The sequence below is a fragment of the Melozone crissalis genome, unplaced genomic scaffold (assembly GCF_028551555.1).
Source record: "Melozone crissalis strain CALT ecotype California unplaced genomic scaffold, PUWL_Pcris_2 ptg000034l_1, whole genome shotgun sequence".
Taxonomy (NCBI): Eukaryota; Metazoa; Chordata; class Aves; order Passeriformes; family Passerellidae; genus Melozone; species Melozone crissalis.
Genome location: NW_026535812.1, coordinates 2,428,935 through 2,447,252, shown reverse-complemented (window position 1 = coordinate 2,447,252; position 18,318 = coordinate 2,428,935). Strand labels below are relative to the sequence as shown.

Below are 18,318 nucleotides of genomic sequence, written 5' to 3'. Positions count from 1 at the left end.
GCACTTGGTTTCAGAGGTTATTTCTTGTAGCACTGCATGCCTCAGGTTATGTGGATTTAGGGAGGAAATACTCATTGAAAAACGTGTCACAAGCAGTGTTCTGGTCAGAAGGGAGGAATCCATGAGGAGTGAATGTGGATCCTGCATTTTGCATCTCACATGGATCACATGCATTAGGCTGCAGCTGCATTTGGATGTGGCAGTGGCATTATGAAATATTCATATTTTTGTGAGCTGAGCACAAGTACAAACCCCTTGTTCTCACCTTCCCTCGGTGTTTCTCCCAGTCAGGGGCTGTGTGGGATGTTAAACCCTTGTTTGGAGCCAGGGTCTGTTCCTGCATTCTTGGATCCACTCTCCCAATCTCCCCCAGCCGAGGCTGGAAATGAAACCCCGATTATTCTGATGGTGATTTGGCTGCGTGGCACAAGAGGGAGCTCCAGGTTCAAATTGCTGCTGAATATTCATAGATTGTACAGAACATCCCCAGCCAGGCTCTGGTTTAAATTGCTCAGTGTATTAGACTTAACTATAAAATTACAATTTCAAGAATGTAACAGTTTAATGGAACTGAAACTACTTGATTTTTTCCATTAGAATCCATACAAACTGGCTTTTTCCTCTCTGCTGAGTTCATACAGTAATTCACAAAGAGCTGCTTTTTGGTAAACCTGCTCAGCTCTAACAATGATGTACAGAATGCAGTGTGAGAACTTCAGGAGTGATCACTCCACGAGCTTTGGCCGGGAGCTGAACTGGAGCAGGGATGCCGTGCCACCAACTTGTGATGGGAGTGCTGGTACTGATCACTCTGCAGCAATAACGTGCTGCTGTTATTCAAAATTACATTAAATGGAACCGCTCTTCCTCACCAGTTGTGATTGGCATGTCAGATGAGCACAAGGAAGTGACAGAAAATTACTGCACTGCCTTTCCAATTAGAACTGAGAAGTCTTGAGCTTCTTTCCTGCCCCAAATCAGTGTTCAGTGCTAATTGTCAGTGTCCTTCCCTCACAGCAGTGTGCAGTACTGTTCATGGTGACTCCAGGAATGTCACAGACATCCAGGGCACACACCTGGGACTGGGACTGGTGCTCTGCCACAAAAGCTAGAAGTGGCTTTTTTTGATATTGCCAAGCTTAAAAGTTGGGGGTTTTTTCCTTTTTTTTCTTTTTTTTTTTAAATTTTTTTTTTTTTATCAGAAATTGCTGTTTGTTTGCTTTGTAAGGAAATGTGGTAATCCACTCCTTTGATACAAAACCATGGCCAAGGCCAGGAGTTTGCTAGAGAATTACAGCTGTGGGTGTAATTTCAGTCACCAGGTGCTTTGGGTCTCTCCCCTGTAACTCCTAGAAGACATCCCAGCCTTCTGAACCTTGGGATCTGCCTCATGACACCTTTCTTGTTGGGGAGAAATTCCTTCTGTGTCTTGTTTTTGGGACAGCCAGTGAAAGGTATAGCAGCATGAGTAGGGTGTAAAGGACAATATATATTTAGGGAGGAAAGGTGTGAATTGAAAGCTTGGGGCTACAAGCTGGCATCCTGGCTCAAAAAAATAAAATACCTTTTGTTGGCTTTACAGTGCAAGTTAAAAGTCAGGCAGTTGCCAGAGGCAGGAATTGAGGGCTAAATGTGCTGGGGAGCTGATCTTCCCTGGCAATTCCAATGTGCCTCCTGCAGTTGGGAGAAATTACAAATGAGGCAGATTAGAGCTGCTGGAGACTAAGCAAGTAAAGCTGCAGGAATAATTGAAGCAGCAGTTCTGCCTTCCCCATCTCCCTGAAAAGCACAGAGTGGGGAAAGGTTTGTTTAATTCTGTATTGGATTTAACTCTGCCATTGCATTTCCAATTTCCTCTGTACTTGAAGAGGTCTGTGGAAGGAGCAGTGAATTTACCTTCTCTTTGTAGAAATAAAATGTGGGGGCAGTTTATGGCACACTGGGCTCTAATTATCACTGAATAATGAGGTTGCCAATAAAAGGTTTTTCATTTCCATTCCTACAGCATACAGCTGTGAGATTAATCCCTGCCCCTTACTGGAGGAGCAGCTCTGGTGCTCCTGAGATCCTGCTTGTGAGCCCAGGTCCCTTCTGGGGGTGCCCAGAGCCTTTGCAGGGCACATGGGCTGGGCTGGAGCCCTGCTCTGGCACAGCTTGGGGCTGCATTTTCATGTCAGTGCTGGGCTGGCTAACCTGGAGGAAACACAGGGCAGGCTTTCAGTGAGGCAAGTGGAAACTGGTTTTATGGTTAAAATGCTTCCTCTGCATTAAAAAAAATAAAAAAAAAAAAGGCATGGAGCAGGTACAGAGATGGTGTGATCACTCTGAGTCACAGAGACCCTGCAGGGGATGCTCAGCCTCTGTTGTGTCCTGTAGCCACCAAAACTCTGTGACACTGTCCCTGCTGTGCCATCCATGTGTGTGACAGATGTTGCTCCTTCCCTGCAGGGACAACTGCTGCTCCAAGAGCTGCTTTTTAAATTTCCTTCTCTTACAGAGGTTTTTTTCAGCAGTCACAAGAAGTTGCCCAACAGCCCAATAACCTGGGGGTCCCTGAAGCACAGCAAAGTGCTGGCCCTGTCCTGGGCTGGAGGGGTTCTGTGGCTGTGGCAGTGTCACTGCAGGCTGGTCACAGCTCCAGCCATGCTGCTCTGCCCAAGCTCACCATCAGATTGTGATGGGACAGGAATTAAGCAGCTTTCTGTGGGATAGCTGAGGTAAGCAGGACTTACCTGTTGGCTTTCAGCTGTTTCCTTACACTAGTTACTTTCTTTTCAGTCTTCTTTTCTCCTTTGATTGATTCACAGAAGTTTAAGAGAGGAATAAGACGTGGGATTCTCATTCCCTTCTAAGGCCTCCATGTGCTAAGTGAAGTGAAAAACCAGGATGGAAAATGTGCAGAAATTTGCTGTGCCTCCTCAGCAAGGCAGTCCTGCCACTGCTCCCCCTCTGCTCTAGGGCTGGGCTGGGACACCTGGCTGGGCTTTGGGCATTCAGCAGAGAGCCTGGGCTGCCCCTGAGAGCAGCCTGTGCTGCTAAAGGTCAGTGATGCCTCTCAGAAACACAGCCCAGACCCCTCAGTTCCCCACTAACCTGCCTGGGGAGCTGTGAGCATCACAGCATCACCCTCCAGCTTCTGTGGGTGGGCTCTCCATCAGGGGCTGGTTGGATGTGGCATTCACATTCTCTGAAAAATCCCTTCGCCCAGGATTTTCTCCTGGGAAGCTGAGAAGCCCCAGAGAAAAGGAAGACAATTCAGATCTCATTTGCTTCTCCTGTGTTGTGCTCCTGTGGAATGTGTTTGGAGATTGTTTGCCCACAGGTGATTGTTCCATTGGATCCTGCTGTGAGTTGTTTTCACTCTTTGGCCAATCAGGGCCAAGCTGTGTCAGGACTCTGGAAAGAGTCAGGAGTTTTCATTATTATCTTTTTAGCATTCTGTAAGTATCCTTTCTGTATTCTTTAGTATAGTATTCTTTAATATAATATAGTGCCATAAAATAATAAATTAGCCTTCTGAGAACATGGAGTCAGTCAGATGCATCATTCCTGCCTTTGTCAGGGCTTCCCTGCTAATACAACATTTGCACTGATGGATGTGGTGTGTCTGTCTGTCTGTCTGCATGCTGCAAACAATGCCCAGCTTACATCCAGGACTATTCCCCATGGATCTGTGCACACACACACGACCAGAACTGAGGTTTCCAGCCCATGAGTGTGGGAACCCCCCTGTGCAAGGGCAGAGAGCTTTGTGAAGGGGAAGTGCCAGCTGGGAGCCAATTCCCTGGCACTGGGGTGGCACAAGGGCAGAGGAGTGCAGGTCCCAGCTGTGCCCAGAGCTGCAGCTCCTTTGGCTGCATCCCCATGGTGTGACCCACCTGCGGTGCTCTCACTGATGCCTTGTGCAGGCTGACCTAGAACAGAGACCAGACAGAGCTAAAGAATAAAGCAGGGATTTATTAAAAGGCCTCCAGGGATCCACTTTGGGCAGCACAAGAGCCCAGCCAGGGCTGCACCCAAGATGAACCAAAATGGGCACAAAATGCACAACTGGGCACGGGGTCTGTCACTGTGATCAGTTCTGCTCCATTTGCACCTTGCAGTTCATTGTCCCATTCCAGCTTTAGCCCATCCAGTCCCACCCTGCTTGTTTTTCTCTCTCCAGCCCACGGTGTTTGTGCTCTTGGCCTGAGATTTGGATCATTTGTCCTTGGTGCCCAGCTGGAGCAGGAATTGTTTTGTCTCCCTGCTCTGTGCACAGAGCTCGCCATCCCCTGATATGAACCCAGACCCACACACTAAAGCACCACAAAATCTGAAAAATAGAAACGCTAAACCTGAGGCATGATCACATTGGCTCTTAGTTCTGCTTCTACAAGTTCCAGGCTCATCCCTTGTAGAGCAGTGGCATTAAGCCACAGGCTTTGATTGCCTAACAAATTTGGCCTGTGCTGGGCTAATCATCCAGTAATTTGTAATAATTTTACCTTATCTTTTTATGTGGATCATATATTGCTCTATTCAAGGCGAAAACCAGTAAAACACTGATTAAATGTTTTTTTTCCTCATGCAATTTGCTGTGTTTGCACCACTTGCCAAGGGGAGAGCTGTCATTAGAGTTTCAGATGCTTTTCCAAAATAAATGAGAGACCATTATTGCTGAGCATTACTGTCTGCATGGAGGAGAGTCATTTTTGGTAGTATTTAGTCTCATGCCAAGGCAAGATCCAAACAGAAACTTTTAAGTGTATGCAAAACTAGACAGACACATTGGAATATCCTGTACACCTCAGGGATTCATGAACTCTTAGTTTAGACACTGAGAGTGAAAATCAGGTGAAATAGTTTACTTTTTGCCAAATGGATCCTTATTTTTTGATTTTTTGCCACAGTAAAAAGAGATGATTCATCTAAAATGCAAGCAATAAACTATTTCCTCACCCCTGCACCTCTTTTGATTAATTTTAATCGAATTAAAAAACCTTTTATCATTTATCAATTGTTCTTTAAATGCAATCTCAAAGTAGAGGATTGACAAGTTTAACAAATGTCTGCAGAAAATACTTTGCCATTCCCTACAGGCAACTCTTGTCTTGTTTTAATGACTTCAAACCAGCTTGGTTCCTAGCTTGTTAACCTGGTTGTTCTGTTGAAAGATTTTCTGTGCACTGGTAGGACATGACAGTCAATACTTGCTCCTCCTGCCTTTGTCCAGCATAATTTTCAAAGCCTGTGGATTTGTGCATGGAGTGATTTCTCCCTGGAAATCTGACATAATTGTCCATCACCAGTGTCCTTGTGCTATGCTGGCCATCATATCCAAAAGAGAATTAAGTATCCAGCATTAGCTGTGCAGGCTTGGAGGGTTTTCCCCCACTGAAAAGCAGCTGTAATATTTGTGCTGTTCACAATGACTAATGCCATTTCCATCTGCATTCAGCAGTACCAGCCCAGTCCTCTGTAAGTTCTTCAGATACCTCCAGCATGGATGAGGCTGCAGACAACAGGAGTCTGTTCAGATCCTATTGTAAATGTTGAAATGTCACATGCTTTCCTTTTTTTGTCCCATCGTTACATCATTTATTCTTCTATTATTTGTTTTCTCCTTGGTCCTTGCTGTTAATCATGGCAGTATTTTTAGCACGCACATAACAAGTGGTGCTTTGTTAGCCCATAGTTGTGCCACAACAAACTGCCTGCTATTCTCTCATTCCTTTTGTCTTGTGTTCAAAATTACTTTGGTTCTCTGTGTTCTCTAATACTGTACACATCTTAAAAAAGAAAAAGGAAAAAAGAGACTTCCTGTCTCATTTTTTTTTTCTCCTTTTTCCCCCCTGATTTTTTGGCAGAAAAGCAAAGCCTCTTGCTTTTTTTGTCTCCCTGTATCTGCAGGCCTTTCCTGATGGCTGAGTTTGTCCTTCCCATGCTGAGGGGTGTCAGCCCCACTGTGTGTGGGGGGCAAAGCCTCTCAGCATCTCAGCAAACACTTGAAAACCACACAGGTCAGGGCAGCTGTGAGCTTGAGCAGAGAGCTCTGTCTGCTCAGCCAGGGCAGCCACTTGAAGCTCTCAGCTCCTTTTTTAACTGGGCTGGTCCCACTCAAGCCTCAAGTGTTTCCTGATGTCCCCATAGAGGATCAGGAGCTGCTGGATGGCTCCTGAGCTCTGAGCCTTGTCCTGGAAAGTGGGACAGAGTTTGGTTCCTTGTCCATTGGAATCCTCCAAGTGTGAATTTACATTTTGTAGGCCCAGATGATCAGTGGGAATCAGGGTCCTTTTAGGATCTCTGCTTAAGGCACTGTCACTTCATCCCCTGAATATAAACTGGGAAGAGCAGAAGTATGGCTGTTATTGCTATTACAGAATTATCTGTCACTGCTAAACAGGTTATTTGTGATTATGCTTACATGCCAAAAAAGGGCTTTCTGTAGGGCCATCCCTGCAACCTGACCTTTTCTGTTGTGTGCAGCACTGTGTCCTGTCAGGCTTGGGTTTTTCTCTGTTATGTCTTTAATTCTATTTATTTTTCTCTTTTCAGCTGTCTACCCCTTTTAGCTAACCAGTAAACCATGCATTTTTGTGAGTGTGCTACATAATGTGTGTGAATTGCAGATGGTTTGAGTTTTCGTGGCCTTGGTGAGCCTCCTGATCTGCCCTGTGCTTGCTTGCTTGGGGATTTCATACTGAGCATTCTCATTTTGTCTGCATCCAACACGGAGGGTTGCAGCTCTTGCAGGAGTTTGAGGGAAGGGAATCTCTGCAACAGAAATCAAAACTTGAGAGGAGAAACCAGCCACTAACTTGCAACTATGTCAGAAGTGGCTCCTCTTCCCATTTGCTATAGTGTACTTTAAAAGTAACTATCAAAAATAAGATTGTGCATCCCCTGACTGAACTGGCAGCTTGGGTTTTCAAGAAGAGGACATTTGTAGCAAGGGGAAAGGGATTCCCTGCCCTTATTTTTCTTCTTAGCTCTTCTTCTGAACAATACTTTGTGGTGCATGCATTTGTGTGTATTAAATGTGTTTCCCTCAACAATGTGGTTTTGCTGTTGTTAGTCCTGCAGTGAACTTGTGTGAATTTGTGTTGCTGTTTGTCTCTCTGTGGCAGCAAAGTATAAAATCTTGAACTCAGGATTGTGACCTTTCTGCAAAATCAAGGGGAAGAGGTGCTAAATTGCAGAAGGGAACAGTTTTAACCAGACATAAATCTCCAGCAGTATTAGCAGAAAAATTGAACAGTATCGGTCAAATAAATTGATTTTTGTATAAATATTTTCTGTTCCAGCTGTGTGATGACAGGAAAATCTTTCTACATTTGACCTCTGTTCTAGTGCAGTTATTTTGTGAGAAGTACCAAACACTGGAGCAAGGAAAACAATACTTTGTGTTTAACAATAAAAACATGAATAGGGGCTGCTCAGTTTACAACATTTCTCTAAAGCTCTTCAACCTTGACCTGGGTAAACATTTGTCTTGGACAGGGGCAAAGGCATTCTGCTCTCCATAACTGGACCCTACTTGCCCTTTACTACTACTGACATTTTCTGCAGTGTTTTCAGGAGGAATAAATACAGTGATTTTTGCTACATACTGAAATACTGCATCAAATATTGAGGTAGGTAAAAGCTAGAACAAATTAAAGTGCTGCTATAACAGTGCTTTAAGCCATGAAGGCACTGGAGAGGTGGTTGCTGAGCCCACGCCCTGTGGTACCAGGGTGGCAGAGGCTTTGGTGAGCCTGGAGGAGTGAGCAGGGCTCCAGGCTGAGCCCAGTCAGTGCCTGGAGCTGTGGGAAATCCATTTCCCATATTCAGCCATCCCCAGTGGCTCCAGGCTGAGCCCAGTCAGTGCCTGGAGCTGTGGAAAATCCATTTCCCACATTCAGCCATCCCCAGTGGCTCAGGATTTGCTGAGTGCACTTGTTTTACTCTTAGGGGGACAATAAGTGTGAGTTGTCCTGCTCCATGTCAGGTGAAATAAACAGGGCAGGAGACCTTTCTCCTTTTTAATGCCTTTATTAAAAGTGATCAGCTCGGGTGGGGAGAACCGACGGGACTGCACTCACATGGCCACTGTTCCCAGGATTGACTTGGAGGAGGAGAAGGAGAAAGAGGAGTGCAGCTTCATCCACTGGTCTGTGGGCAGAGCTGGGGGTTCCATCCTCATGAGGCCATCAGGAGATTCCTTGATTTTCAGTTCAACATTTGAGGTTCTCTGTCTAGCCCTCATCTTTTAGGTTAGGGTGAGGGGTAAAAAAGGCCTTGGTGGCTACTGGATTCTGTTCCTCACATCTAGACACTGCTTTGATTCATCAATTTTGTGTTGGTTCACTGTTTTTAGGGGATTTTGGCTAGGTTTGGTGAGGGGTCCCTCCCGTTACAAGCTGGATCTGATGTCATTTGCTGCCAACTCGATGTCCCTTCACCATCCGAGTGCCATCTTCCAGGAAGCAGCAGGGTGTCACTGACAAAAGGGGGAATTCTTAACCATCAATGACAGGTAGTTAACGAAACTGACCAGTGATTGCAATAACAAACAGTTAGAACCCCACCCTGGCAGCAACTGGCCCAACCTGTGAACTCTGCAACCTTTTAAACACATGGGCAGCTGTTCTACTCATAACATCAAGCAGTTGCAAATGGAACAAATTGAGTGAAATGTGTAGGTCTGCTGGTGGCTTCTGCAGTACAAAACAGGCAGCTTCTACAGTAAAATACAGATTCCTCTACCAAGAATAAAACCTGGGGGCTTGGAAATGATGATTTCAGCTTCCTGTCTTGCTGGTGGAGAAGATGAAGCAAAAGGGAAGGACTTTAGGACCCCTTGAGGCAGGAGACTTGGAGCTCTTGATCTCTTTCTGTACAGCACTGAGATCGCCTGATTACTTTTCCTTCTGTAAAATTTAGCACCACCATCTTTGTGATGGAATTTTTACCCTGGAAATAGGAATAACTTGGAGCTCTGTACCTTGCACTAGTAAGGTGATAGGTAAATAACTTTTCCATCTGAGACTCCAGGACCAAACACCTGCTCTGAGGTGTTAAGGGTGCGCAGAAGCAGAGACAGATAAGAATTGCAGTGAATATACTGCACAAATAGATAGGAAAAACTGTGTAAGGGAATGAAATCTGGCCAGAGCCAGGGGGATCAGCAAGGGCTTGGAGGGCAGAGTTCAGCCCCTGAGCTGAGTTCATCCAGAGCTGCACTTCATGTACTCATTACTGGCAGCTGCTCTCTAATCCCCCACGTGTATCCACGTGGCTTCTGAGGAAAGCTGCAATTTTGACCTCAGTATTAATCTATTCCTGTTTTGTTTTGTTTTGCTTTTAATGAGCCACAGGCAAGGCCTTCTCCCTGTTACATATGTGGATAGCGTGCAAATTAGGACATTTTCCATTTTGCTTCATAAAAATTCCTATGCTGGGATCACAGAATATCCTTTTGTATAGCTGTGGTCATCTGTCAAGGCTAATTGTTAAGTGTCTGCAACCAGGGTTTTCAGAAAAGCAATTGGATTCTTGCTGCTTTGGCCTGTCTAAAATCCTGTCAAGCAAATAATGTGAACCCTTGCTCCATGCTCATTCTCTCTCCTCTGCTTAGTTTGGTTTTTTGTTTTTATTTGCTTTCTGCTATTATTTTTTTCTTGTAAGAGTTCAAGTCCTCTCCTCTCCTGAGAGTGTACTTGGTGCTGAGTCAGTGCTGTTTTCCACCAGTGTTTTCCCTCTGGCAGGTTCACAATTTGGGCATCCCCATTTGCTGTGCCAGCCCCCAAGAGGGGCAGCATCACTTCCTCCCTCAGGGTTTATCCTGGCTCTGCTCTGTTCTGTACTTGAGTGTGGTTGTGTTCACAGGGGTGCCAGGACAAGGGAAGAGATGAGAATCTTGACTCCATGTTTCAGAAGGCTGATTTATTATTTCATTATATATATTATATTGAAAGAAAATGATGTATTAAAATTACACTAAAGAATAGAAGAAAGGATTTTATCAGAAGGTTAGTAAGGAATAGAAAGGAATGATACTAAAATCCTGTGACTGATTAGAGAGTTTGACAGCTGGACTGTGATTGGCCATTAATTAAAATAAACTACATGAGGTTAATCAAAGATGCACCTGTTGCATTCCACAGCAGCAGATAACCATTGTTTACATTTTGTTTCTGAGGCCTCTCAGCTTCTCAGGAGAAAAGTCTTAGCAAAAGGATTTTTCATAAAATATGTCTGTGACACTCAAGGAAGGTTCTCTCCTGGCCTGGGAATTGTTGAGGAAAAGGTGCTTCAGATGAGCTTTACTTTTCCCTTAGGAATGGCATCAGATGTTACTTTGATAAGTTTATGTTTTTTGTTTACTGTTCTATTTTCTGTTCTGTTTCTCGAGTCATTATAGTGGGGAATGCTCTTTATGCCTCCAGTTCCCAGTTAGGTTATCAGCTTTGAGTTTGTATCATTTTCCTTGCTCATTCCATTCCCTGTGATGGGTATAGAGGTTTGTGTTTGTGTGTTTGTGCCATTTGTGTGGCCTGAAGAGTTTATTTCACTTGAAACCAAAGGGCTTTCCTACCTGATGGTATTCCAGGCAAGTACTTTCTTTCCCTTGACATAATAAAGATTGTCCAATTAACTTCTGCAAATTTCTGTGCTGTGCCTTGAGGTAACTTTTCCTAGCTGTAGGAAAAGTTACCTCAATGAAGGCTATTCCACCAACAATCTGGAATAATATTTTTTTGCAATACCCTTCAAGCATTTACAATATTCTGTGAAGCTCCAGTCAGCACGTTTTCAGCATGATTTTAAACAAACTGATGAACACATCTTTTTGGAGGCTGACATCTCTTGCATGTACACTCTCTTGTTGGTTTTCACTGATTTTCAGGGTGTTCATGGGCTGGCATCATCCAGTCACTCAAAGCCATCTGGTAACTTAGTTTTGAAGCTGCAGTCTTAAAACTGTCTTTATAATCTAGACTACAGGAGCTCTTTTTCAGCCCTGTAGAAGTGGAGGAAGACCATTTGAAATGCTATTTGGCTTTGTGATTTTCCTTTTCTAATTATCCCATTAGCACACTGCATTTGTCTCATCGTTTTCCATAATTGCTAATAAATAAGATTATTTGTGAAACTTCCACTGGAGCCCATTAGAATAGTTCTGGCAGAGATGAAATCCTCATCGTGTCAGTTCTGCTTCACAAAATCTTCAGGGCAGCTAAAACTCATTATGTGCCAGACTTGAGCTTTCTTGTAATCTGTTGGCAGTTATTTAATATTTCAAAATGAACTCTTTCCATAGGTATTTTTCAAAGGAGAAACATTTCTCTCAGAGAATGTTGCAGCAGTTGTGCTCAGCTGATTGTGTAGAATACATGAAATCCTTTTGTTTTCCTTTGTGCATCCGGATTTTACCCTGGTGACTGCAGCTCCTCCAGCAGAATTGTACTCTGGTGTAAATGCCATGGTTCTTTCCTCAAAAACCAGCCATGGATGCTGATTGTGTGCCAGTAAACTTAGCAAGATGTGTTATTTTTAATTTTTTCCTTATTTTTTTCAATAAAGTGTTTATTTTGGCAGCTGAGTTCCTTAGAGAGCAGTTCTGGCCATGGGTTGCTCATCCCTCTTTGGAGCTCTCTCAGCCATGTGCTGCTCAGTGAGTGAGACCAGATTTAGGCTGCTGCAGAAATGACAGAATGTGTGACTGGGGAGGTTTGTGTGAGCAGTGCCATTGTGGGAGCTGCTCAGGGATGAGCACAGCCTGTTGGTCGCAGCGTGGGTCATTTTTAGTGCCAGGGCTCAGGAGAGGGTGGGCTCACCCCTCTGCAGTTCATTGTGTGCAGCAGCTCAGGGAAAGCTGAGCTTGAGGGGTGTCCTGCTCTGCCTGGCTTTTCCTCACGGAGAATTGTGTTCAAACTCAGCAGCTGCTCAGGAAAACAACATTTTCTTTCCTTCCTTGGAGTTCCCCATGGGTGACAAGCAGCTGTGATAACCAGGGGAAGGATTTGTGTTTGCCATGTGCTCTGCTTTACTGTGTGAAGGAGTGGGCAGAGGGGTCAGTCAGATCAAAGCTGATAATCCTGATCAATTATGTCACATTCTGCAGCTTATCTCACTGTTTTTACTAGTTGGTGCACGTTTCTGTGTTCTCTGAATTGGGAAGAAAACAAGGATTGCAGAGCCCTGTAGGTCAGAGGGTCGCATGCTCCGGGGGCTGCATCTGAAAACTGCAAAGGGAAATGTCCAAAACTTATAAATTTGGGGACACCACTGACTGCTGCAGATCATCAGTGGATTCACACAATCGAATTTCAGGCAAACCATTCCAGCCCAGGGGTCAAATTATGAATAAATACAAGACAAAACACACCATCTGGTGAACCATGCCTGATGTGACTGAATTCATTTTCCAGGGGATCTCAAGGCTGGTTAAGTGGCTTCTCCATGTTTCCCATTGCTCCTCAGTAAATGGCACATTAAGAACTCTTCCCTTGCCTCTCCCCATCACCTTTAACCCCTGAGTCACTCAGGGTGGGTGCTGGCTGCTCTGCTCTGTGCTCAGGGTTGTGCTGGAGCAAACAGGCTGCTGCACCCTGGCAAGAACTGGTGTATTTGACTTTGAGAAAACTGTAGTACCTTGCTTTCTTTTCATATTAGGAATTTAAAAAGACACGTTTCAGAAAAGCATCTGTCTTTTTGAAATGATTTTTTTATTTAGATATCTTAATTTATCTTTTTTTTATTGATGAAATAAAATATGCCTTCAGCTGAAATGCAGTCTGTATGTAAACAGATTTCACTTTTTATCTTTTTTTAAACTTGAGATGAGCTTTACCTAAGATCTAAAAAATTGATACTGTTTTCTGAAATACTGAAAAGCTGGGTTTGGAAGGCTGCTGGGTTTTTTTTTTTATAATTTGCTTTTGGTTTTTTTTTAAAGTATCATAGCTTAGCCTGATCAATCAATGGAATAACATTGGCCTGAGGCTTGAGGTGTGGATGAAAATTCTGTCTGCGGGAGCTGTTCCTGGGCTCCAGGGTAACAGTTATGTTCAGGAGTGCTCCAGTGACAATATTTTAATCCAGCTTTCCTGGACATTCCTGCTGACATTTCTGGGTTTAGTTGGAATAAAGTACTAGAGCTGTAACCAGAGTTAACAATTCTATACTACAATATTTCAGTTAAATTGCAGGTTATTAAATAAAGCAAGCCAATTCCTGATCTTACTTAATGTACATTTCCAGTAATTCAGGATCTGATGTCAACAACAAAAAATGGTTTAGATAGTGCAAAGGAGTAAAATAATCAGATTATATTTCAGGAAATGTATAGTGTTTATTTCAAAGCATTTTAAGGTGGTACAGAGGTAGTAGAAGGCTCTGCAGGGTGGTGCTTTGGGTCAGATGGACAAAAGGGCTGTTCCTGGTGAGGCTTTGGCTCTTGGCTGGGATGGGCTGGGGGATTGCTCCCTTCTTGCTGGGTGTGCAGTTCTGCAGTTCTGTGCCCTGCGTCCTCCTCCTCCTCCTCAGGAGCTGGAGCCCCTCTCCTCTGAAATCACCCTCTCCTCTGAAATCACCCTCTCCTCTGAAATCATCATCTCCTCTGAAATCACCCTCTCCTCTGAAATCACCCTCTCCTCTGAAATCATCATCTCCTCTGAAATCACCCTCTCCTCTGAAATCACCCTCTTCTCTGAAATCACCATCTCCTCTGATATAACCCTCTCCTTATTGCTCTGAGCCACCCCAAGCTCAGGGTTCTTGTAGCAGGGATCTCCCAGGGAGAGCACACAGGACAGCACAGCTTGGAATCCATTTTTATAAAATTAATCACACTCTGTACATCATCAGGACAGCAGCATCTAAGCAGAAATATTTTGTCATCTGCCACTCTTTTTTTTTTCATAATTTCTGTTGGTACAAGGGCTAAAACAGGTATTATGGGAAAACCCAAGAGCTGCCTTTGTACCCTGCAAGTCTTTTGCCTCCTTTCCAACCAGCTTTTTACCCCATTCACGGGGCAGATCCCATCTGTTTCACACTCTGGTTGCTTTTCTGCTTTTCCACTTGGTCAGACTGTTGTATTCACAGGGGCCCCCGATGAGGGGAGAGAATGATGCATCTGACTCCATCTTATCAGAAGGCTAATTAATTACTTCATTATACTGTATTATTCTATACTATATTACATTATATTACATTACATCTAAACTGAATCTGCCAAGCACTCAGCCCTGCACACACTGCACAGGTGGCTGTCACCCAACAGTCCTGACACACACACACACCTGGCCCTGACAGGCCAAGGGAACAAAACCCCATCACTGTGGGTGAACAATCTCCACACTGCATTCTGCCTTGGCACAAACACAGGCACAGCAAATGAGAAGAATTGTGTTTTCTTTCTCTGATGTTCAGAGAATGTGAAACCCAGAAATATTCTTGGGAAGAATTGTGCCTTGCTTTTCTCTGTGAAGAGAAATGTGGTGACACCAGACCAGAGCTGGGCCACCTCTGATGTGCTGCTGGTGGCACCAGGGAGGTGAAGGAGCTGAAGAAGAATTAACACAGATTCCATGCAGTCTGTGACACGTGGAGTTTAGTCAAGCTACGTGATGAATATAACTGTGAGCAATCTGGACAACAGCAATATCTGTGCATAATGCACGCTTATCTCCAGAGCTTTAAAGAGGGAGTTCTTAATCATGGGTGGAACTTCAAGGATAAGAGAGCCCCTTTGTCTCCATGGGCTGTGAACTCACTCCCTTCAAATGGTCCTGCTCTCCTGGTGATGTGTGTGTGGAAGGGAGGATTTAGCAGGAAAGGATAGGATAGCAGGGTTTGAAGGGAGGATTTAGCAGGATTTAAAGGATAGGAGAGCCCCTGTCTCCATGGGCTGTGAACTCACTCACTCCCTCCCTCCCTCCCTCCCTCCCTCCAAATGGCCCTGTTCTCCTGGTGATGATGTGTAGAAGGGAGGATTTAGCTGCTAGTATGAGCTGCCTGAGCCTGGCTTTGCCCATTTTGGTCCCTTTGAGGGCTCTGGCATTGCTGCTGCTGCTGTCTCTGCATTCTCCATGTCTGTGCAAACTCCATGCACTGCTGTAGGTCTGTAATTGCACTCAGGGACAGTTAATGGAGCCTGGTGATTCATGGGGGAAAAAACAATGTCGTTTGCCAAAAAACACCCCAGCCAACCCACAGGTTTCTTTACGCTGGGTTGTAGTGATGGTGATGTAAGCCTGCAGAGAAATTCCAACAGCTCTAACCAGGGGCTGAATGCAGAGCAGTCAGGAGCAGTGAAAAGGAAAACCCTTGCATTTTGCTGATGTGGATGAGTTTCTGGTCCGACAAAGCAGCACACACAGGGCATCCCCAAACAGACTGGAGGTGGCCAGAAGCTGACCCATTAAATTAAATTTCTCCTGTTTTACAACGAGATGATCTCAGGAAGCTGTGTCACATGTCCCTGTGCTTCCACAGTGGGTCACCATGAGTTTGTTTTCACATGATGAACTGTGTTGAGCATTCAAATAATATGATTTGTGAATAAAGGTAAAGGCAGGTAAGATGCAGCAGGGTTGTAATATTGTCCAAATGCATTGATGTGGATTTTTACACTCCACACCACCCTTGGCTTCACAGTAATAGTTCAGCTGAGCTCTTCCTGGGGACACAGGTCCAGCTGGGTCTGCTTCTAAGATCTGAGCCCTGCCATCATTTTGGGAGTGTTATTGCATTGGAAAGCTTATCCTTCAGATTAGTTTACACATCTATGAGTTATTGCCAAGAAAAAATAGAACATTGTCTTTAAAAGGCTCACTGAACAAAAAAATACCATCTCAGTGCAAAAGATTTTCCTTAACCATTTGTCCAGTCAATACTGTCTAGCTATTAAGTCAAAACATGATTTTTCTCAATTCTCTGTTCTAAACAATCTTTTTCTTTTTTTTTTTTTCCTGAGAAGTGACATTTATTGAGTTTACTGAAAAAGCAGGCCACTCTCAGTTATTTCTTTTTCTAAGCCACACCTTTAGCAGCAGTGTCCTACAGTGTGTTCTCCCAGCAGCTTGCATCAATTTGTTGTTCATTCTAAATGAAACTAAGGTAGGACAAATATATCTAGAGAGCTAGGTCTCCCCCTAGCTCATTCTGTTGCCTTTCTACAATAGAATTTGGGCCTTGTTTTCTACTCAGAAGTGCTGTCCTCAGCTCCAGCACACATTGGTTCACAGTGAAGGGAGAACATCTGGCATTTCCAGGTGTGTGTGGATGATCAAAGTGAAAGATGGAGCAGGGGCTTCCTCTGCACATTTCAGCCCAGAGCAGCAGAGCCAGTGGCTCCCTCACTCTCAGAGATGCCAATTTGAGTCTTTAATGAGATCCTCCCTGGTGTGTGTGGGTCTGGAGAGTTTGGTTTGTGAGCACTTGTCCAGCTCAAAGCTGGTCATGCAAAACATCCCTGATGCCCTTTGTTACAAGTGGGTGCTGCACTCAGGGGTTCATGCAACCCTAAAAATCATAACTCTCAAAAAAAAGGCTGCTCTGTAGCTCTGTGGAACTTAAATTGTATCCAGACAAATGCTGGAGCAAATCTGAAGGAGTCTGGGTGCTTGCAGGCAGCACTGGGCTCAGCAAACACTGATGGATTCAGCTCCTCAGCTGGGGTACAGAATGATCTGTAGAGACCAAAATGCTCTGAAAAAGCAGGACACTCTCAGTTATTTCTTTTTTCTAAGCCACACCTTTAGCAGCAGTGTCCTACAGTGTGTTCTACCCCAAATTTTCCCCATCAGGGTACCCTGGTGGAGCCCCAGCCCAAGCAGGACTTGAAAATACCTTTGTGGGGTGTTCCCAGAAAGGACTGGCATGTCACATTCACATTCTCTGGAAAAATCCCTTCACCCAGGGTTTTTCTCCTGGGAAGCTGAGAAGCCTCAGAGAAAAGGAAAACAATTCAGATCTCATTTGCTTCTCCTGTGTTATGCTCCTGTGGAATGTGTTTGGAGATTGTTCACCCACAGGTGATTGTTCCATTGGATTCTGCTGGGAGTTGTTTTCACTCTTTGGCCAATCAGGGCCAAGCTGTGTCAGGGCTCTGGAGAGAGTCAGGAGTTTTCATTATTATCTTTCTAGCATTCTGTAAGTATCCTTTCTGTATTCTTTAGTACAGTATAGTATTCTTTAATATAATATAGTATAATTAAGTAATAAATTAGTGTAATAAAGTAATAATAGAGTATAATAAAGTAATAAATTAGCCTTCTGAGCACATGGAGTCAGATTCATCATTCCTCCCTGTACCCCACAAATGCAGAACTGGCAGGAGCAGTTCAGTCACCAGCCAGTGAGAGGGATCTGCTGTTCCTCAGGAGAGCAGGGCTTGCTCAGAGGGAATTGCTGTGTGTGTTCCATGCCTGGGGAGGCCCAGCACAGTTGAGGCTCCCTGGAGCTCTGGAGGGCAGCAGCTGCTGCTGTGCTGTGTCCCTAGAGTTTGTCCCCAGTGTCCCCAGCTGCTCTGGCTAGAGAACTCCAATTCACACTTTGATTATGAATCCTTTTCAAATCCCATCCCCCTCGTTGATTGGAATTTGTTTCAATCTGATGAAACATCATTTCTGTCTTAAATGCCCCACGTTTCTGCAATAACCTAAGAGTGAATTTTTGGAGGCTATCAGCTTTGACTGCTGCATGGAAGAACTTGAGAATGTTAGTTACAAAGGTTCAAATATTAAATTATGAATGAAACAAACCTCTCCATGGTTTATGAAATTGCTGTTGGTTCATGACTTGAACAGTTAAAGTGGTAAATGATACTGCTAGGATCTGTGACTTTTATTCTGGTTGGTGTGTTTTAAAACATAAATATTTATAATAAATTTCATTCCCATTTGCAAAACATTTTTTTTCTGTAAGTCCCCTGTAATACGATTCTTGATTCTGATGGATGTGGTTCCACTCACTGATCTGTTCTTTCTTCTGTTTTTCAGTTATACCAGCAGAGTTGTTTCCAATGGACTGAAAGCACAAATTAATAATCCAGAACTGAAAGTCAGAGGATTGGACCCACTCATCAAAAATTTAATTGATAAACTTCAGCACTTTAATCAAGTAAGTAATTTTTCCAAGATAAAACCACTTTATCATGGAGCTGAAGGTAAAATCTCCAGGTGGAGATTCATGTTCGTATTCCATCATCACCTTGCCGGACTGCAGGCCTGAGGCAGCTGTGGTTTGGTTTGGCTAAAGGCAGCTGAGGATCCCATGGTCCCAGCTGGGCTGTGAGCTCCAGGGAGGCAGAATTCCCTGGAAATTGCTCTCTGGCTGCTGTTG

The 18,318-nt window shown here is 44.2% G+C and overlaps 1 protein-coding gene across 1 annotated transcript in view; it reads left to right on the top strand.

Annotated features, from left to right (window-relative positions):
* LOC128940944 (glypican-5-like) overlaps positions 1-18,318 on the top strand; it is a 372,567-nt gene that overhangs the window by 195,674 nt on the left and 158,575 nt on the right. The window contains exon 7 of the mRNA XM_054282769.1: positions 17,976-18,096. Within this exon, the coding sequence (XP_054138744.1) occupies positions 17,976-18,096 (121 nt within the window). The remainder of the gene's footprint in view (positions 1-17,975; positions 18,097-18,318) is intronic.